Raw genomic sequence first — 6000 nt, 5'->3', positions numbered from 1 at the left:
GCGCTGTATCTCCAAACTAATCTCAACTAAACTAAAGGGTCCCAACCCAAAATGTCATCTACCCATTTTCTCCAGAGGTACTGTCTGACCCACTGAGCACTCCAGCATTTTGTTTCATGTTTAACATATTGTGTTGCATGTTTGTTTTTTAAACAATTGTCCTTTCAGTTTGAATTGTGAAGTAATAGCTATTCAGCAATATTGGATGCCCACTGGGCAGTGACAGAGATACAAAGAAAGTTGTTTTCCGATATTGAAAGAAATTTACAGAAGTATTTTGGAATAATCTGGATTTAACTATTTAGAAGGTTACCTATGAAAAGATTCAAACGGAGTCCAAAAAAAGGACCAAACCCAAGATATCTCTCCTATTTATTGCAGTACTGGTAATAATGATCAAAATAGTTACCTATTTTAACCTTAACAAGGAAGTGAGACAACAACTAATTATAATAATATCATGAAATATTCAGATTAACAAGTTTGACATTGAACCAGTAGATAGTTGGATAATTGGTTAAAAGCTGAGACAAGGAGTTTTCAAGTGGAGTCTGAAAGGAGTAAGGGTACCCAGGCTGGCTTGAAGCTATGGAAGGAGTAAACCTTTATGAGGACAGAGCTTTACAAGATAAGGGAAATAAGGGTGAGATTATGGAGGGAATCTGAAAACTACTGGATTCATAACTGTCTTATTCATAGAAGATAGAGGGTGGTGGCGGCAAGTAGATATTCTGGCTGGAGGTCTGTGACCAGTGGAGTTCCACAGGGATCTGTGCTGGGACCTCTGCTGATTGAGATATACAAATGACCTGGACCCACATGTCGATGGGTTGGAGAATAAGTTTGCTGGCGACACCAAAATTGGAAGATTTGCAGACTGTGAGGAATGCTGTCAGAATATATGGTGGGATATAGTTCAGCTGCAGAAATGGGTGGAGAAATGAGAGATGGAGTCTAATCAGAGCAAGTATGAGATGTTGCACTTCGGGAGGTTGAATGCAAGGAGAAATTATACGGTTAATGTCAAGACCCCCAAACAGCATTGACATGCAGAGGGATCTTGGAGTCCACGCCATAGCTCACTGAAGTGGCAGCAAAAGTAGATCCGGTGGTTAAGAAGCCATTTGGTTTACTAGGAGCAATAAGGGTCATGAAAACACGATGCAGCTCTATAGGACTTTGTTTGGGCCACATTAGGGGTATTGCATGCAATTCTACTTGAAATTCTACAATTGCAATTCTACAGGAAAGATGTGGAGGCCTTGGAGAGTATGTGGAGGTTTACCAGAATGCTGCCTGGATTAGAATTCAGCTACATTGTCAGGGTCGGTGGAGGAGGCAGACACAATAGAGGCATTGAAGAATCTTTTAGATAGGCACAAGGAAGTTCAGGGAATATGGGTCATGTACAGGCAAATGAGATCAGTTTAACTTGCCATCATGTACTGTACTGTTCTACTGTTTAATGTAATGTGAGAGCTTTCACACACAAATATCTAGACCAGGTTTTGATATAACTTAGCCAGCATTGTATTCAGTGAATAGGATTTTGAGACACCCGAATACTAGATTTAGTTAATTTATATATGAGGGACGTAAAAATGACCATTAATTTAGTCAGAATAGATTATTAAAACGGCAATGTACAGCACAAAGAGATTTTTACATCTTTAAATTCCCTAGACATGAAGTGATGCACTGAACATGGACTGGGATGTACTTGACCCAAAGTATAACGATCAAAATATCATTACTTTTATTTATTTGTCTTTACCTTCCACAACAGCTCCCAACCTGGCAATCTCCACAGACAGAACACGAGTCAATGAGAAAATGATTGCCTCCAAGTTAAATTTAATTGCCTGTTCCTTAATTTCTGCTGGGTCATAAATCTAGGTACTCCATGTACCCTCCCATACAGAGTGCAGTGATATTTAAAACTTGCCATCTTCTCCCAAAGGGCAACTTCATTGGGTAAAGGTTGGCCCACTTGTCACCTCCATATCCCAAGATTGAATATTCACTTTTAGCTTCAAAATGATGGAAGCTTTAAATCTCTTTTGGTTCTCTGGAATGCTGTTGGCTATTCTGTTCTGCCGAGCTCCTTTATCAATGCCCATCAACACACACCAGGCGTTTAGCCTTTAGAAGTTGAGATTGTTGCTTGCATTAAAAAACAAATTTACTCCAGGACTCATTTTCCGACAGAGCACATTGGTGGAAAGGGGGTTTAAGATGGTGCACTCTTACCACTATGCAGGTACCCTTAAATCTTCCCATCTATTAATCCCTTCCTGACAAAGTTTGGAAGTTGAGCTATCTAGTATCAGGCATGCACATTGCATGACTTACCAAACTTTGCTGACCAGAATTAGGGTGTCAGTGCTGGGATGTTGGTTTGAGAAAGGACACCAATTTTCATTTTGTTTTAAACCAATATTGTCAGATAATTGTAAAAGTCCCATCAGGATATCTTTTGTCAATTCCTTAATCTGACTGTGATTTACTACGCAAGGTATAATGAAAACAAATCCTTTGCGATCAGATGAAAAATTAAGCATTTTTATTTATTTTTTTTAAACAGTTTTACAAAAGCTAAGAGCTGGCATTTTGCATTTAAAATTAGCAATTTGACAATTCATTAAAAATCAGAACATTTACAAAAGTACCCAATCATCTAATGATGCTCAAGTTATTTGGGTATCAGTCTGACTGGTCCATAGGAAGTAAGACATTTTTATACCAGGAATTTGGTCCTTCCAAAGTTGTTGTACGGCATGTCAAAGAACAAACCCTGGTTTTCCCTTCCTCCCAGCAGTTCTCAAACACACTTGGGGTGTGGACCAAACCCTTCTTTTCTAACTGTGTAGGAAGTAACTGTAGATGCTGGTTTAAACCGAAGAGAGACACAAAATGCTGGAGTAACTCAGCGGGACAAGCATCATCTCTGGAGAAGGATTGACGTTTCTGGTGACATTTTTGGTCGAGATTACTCCAGCATTTTGTGTCTATCTTCTTCTCCAACTTCCTTGTATCGTTTGCCACCTACTTTGACTTTTGTCCTTTGCATCCATCCACCCCCACCCCCCACATCCTCCAGCCTCATTTAGGGGGAGTGATAAATCCAACTGGAGATTTGGAATATCCGCACTCGCACTCGCATGCCCGTCCAGTTGGTCTGCTGGATTTCAAAACACCAAAAGTGCGTTGGAATTATTTTGCAAATTGCTACCGCAATAAAGTATCAAACATTACTAGAATTTCTACTGGTTAAAATGGTGATGAAGGTCACACTATAGTACAAATATACATTATCTACAGTTACATTCGCATTAACAATTTTATTGCTAATTTAAAAAATGGTAGCAAGCCTAATTTTACTTAAATTCCATCTCCTACAGTGTTACATTGTGGACTCAATTACATTACAGAACCAAATTTCTTCCCACTCCTTTGGGCTTTTAATTACACTCCTTTGTACCCCCCCCCCCCCCCCCTCCCCACCAAATGAAGAAGGGGATGGGGAGGTGGGAGAGAGAAACTGTGCCATTCCAACCAGGCTTTTTAGACAATAGACAATAGGTGCAGGAGTAGGCCATTTGGCCCTTTCAGCCAGCACCGCCATTCAATGTGATCACGGCTGATCATCCCCAATCAGTACCCCGTTCCTGCCCTCTCCCCATATCCCCTGACTCCGCTGTCTTTAAGAGCCCTAGCTAGCTCTCTCTTGAAAGTATCCAGAGAACCGGCCTCCTCAGCCCTCTGAGGCAGAGAATTCCACAGACTCACCACTCTCTGTGAGAAAAAGTGTTTCCTCGTCTCCGTTTAGTCCAACAATTTTAAAAACTCATGTTCACAAGAGTGGGAAGTTTAGTTTGTTTTTCAACTAGCTGCTAAACACTATTGGGAATTGATTATATAAAATTACTGCCAATATGTTAACCAATGAATTGCCATTAAGTTTGTTTAGTCTTACCATAATGTATTAAAAGCTGTTTTACGCTGCCTTATTATGGGACATTTCGGTCGGCATAGACTAGTTAGGTGGAAGGGCCTGTTTCTGTGCTGTACGACTCCATGAAGAATGCCGGTATTCTTTTTCAGCTTCAAACGCTGCTTTTTTGTTAATTCAATTTTGCCGGCTCATTGGCAGTTGTTCATATTACAAGAATATTTCTATATTCTGTAAATTCCCAACTTTTCCCCAAATTCATAATGGAAGAGACCAAGCTAAACTATCCAAGTTTGATTCAGATTATTGAAAAACTAGCATAATATACACCACTTTGAAAGAGTTTACACACCTCAGGAAATGGCATTTTAACACATATGAAACAGCCTAACCCAGTGCTTATAATAATTATTAAACTTCTCAGTAAACCCACACTACCCATTGAATTACCTGGCCACCCAAAGACGGGCAGCACTAGCAGTTTCAACACAAGTATTAAAAGAATTTAAAAATGCAAAACTACCTTTGAAAGTAAATAAAATAAATTTCTGGATTGGTTTTTGAAGAATAATCTTGTCAAACTTCACTATATTTCTATAGTCTTGGCTATATTTATATAGTCCAAAAAAGACATGCTATCGTTTATTGCAAAACTTCTGTATAGACATTTTGGTATATAACTTTCACCTATATGCACCAGTCCTCTGTATTGCCAGACAATATTCAGTCCCAATGCACCGTTATCAGATTCAGATGCCACCAAGCAAATTTTAAGTACTTGAAAATAAAGTTCATATTTATTATATATTTCTGAAGTGACGCATTCAGTAGCATTTGGTTTTGTCGGTTGTTTTGATTGAAGCTTGATGACTGATTAGATTTCAATAGTGCACAAAGTGGTTCTTTAGAAAGCCCCTCTGTGGGAAGAAGATCAAAGAAAGTTAGTAATTTCAAACCATCCAAAGGTAGTGTTATAATGTATGGTTATAAATAATTTTAAAAATGCTGGTATTTCTATACCTTGCCTTTTTGCGTTTGAAAACAATTCTCCTTATTAATTCTTGCCCTGGGCAAAGCGCTTTCACATGTTTAATCTATACATTTTTATTCTTAAAGTTTTATGTTTTATTCTTAATTGTTTACTGTATGTCATGTTGTTACTTGCGAGCGGAGCACCAAGGCAAATTCCTTGTATGTGTTCACACTTGGCCAATAAACCTATTCATTCATTATGGGATGGGGAGGGGGGGGGGGGGGGAGAAGGGAAAGAGGTGAGGAATAATACAGATGTTTGGTAGATCAATAGATACCCGTAGGTAGTGGGAATGAGAAGAAAACAAAAGTATAATCTTTTCAATGCTCTATTGTGGGTAAAACCTCAACTTCTGCTGCATAAGAAAAGATCCCAATAGCAGCATGGCTCAATAGACCAAACCTATCTCCTGTACATTTGGACATATTAAATGAAAGAAAAGAAAATATAAGATAGTATCTGTCCCTTACCCACTGTGAAAATCTGACTTTAAAAAAATAAGCATTGCAGTTCTGAAATTTTTCCACTTTAGCAATTATGAACTAATTTAATGCAAAACATTGCAAAGAGCCATTACTTTTTAAACCAGCTGTTCGGATTTTCCTCAGCAAGCATATGCTGGCATATGCCAAATTCAACCCACAATAACCACTGTGTTTCTCAGCTTACAAGACTAAAATTTGCAAATGGAGGCTAGATAACAATGATATCTCAGATAATGGCGATACAGGCACACCTCTTTGAATCTTTACCCCCTGTTCATCTAGTAACCTCTCACCCATGACAAGCTCAGGGTGCCTGATACGACACCCTACAGCTTGGTTTGGGAACAGCTCTGCCTAACACTGCAGGTTGTAGATGTAGCCTAGTCCATCAGAGACCACACTTCCCACTATTGACTCCATCCACATTTCACACTGCCTCAGAATGTCATTGTTCCCTCCTCCCCTGACCATACTTTCATGTTCTTCCACGGTAAATACAGATGAAGCGTATTCATTTAAGACCTAATTTT

General features: G+C 39.0%; 1 protein-coding gene across 3 annotated transcripts in view; it reads right to left on the bottom strand.

Annotated features, from left to right (window-relative positions):
• Positions 1–4117: 4117 nt before the first annotated feature.
• Positions 4118–6000, bottom strand: part of pkp3 (plakophilin 3) — a 56566-nt gene continuing 54683 nt past the window's right edge. For all 3 annotated transcript variants that reach the window (XM_033039183.1, XM_033039184.1, XM_033039182.1), the window contains exon 13: positions 4118–4869. In XM_033039183.1, the coding sequence (XP_032895074.1) occupies positions 4834–4869 (36 nt within the window). In that variant the 3' untranslated portion in view covers positions 4118–4833. The remainder of the gene's footprint in view (positions 4870–6000) is intronic.

The sequence above is a fragment of the Amblyraja radiata genome, chromosome 20 (genome assembly GCF_010909765.2).
Source record: "Amblyraja radiata isolate CabotCenter1 chromosome 20, sAmbRad1.1.pri, whole genome shotgun sequence".
NCBI lineage: Eukaryota > Metazoa > Chordata > Chondrichthyes > Rajiformes > Rajidae > Amblyraja > Amblyraja radiata.
Note: the sequence above shows the minus strand (reverse complement) of the source record. Positions and strands in the feature narration are given on the sequence as shown.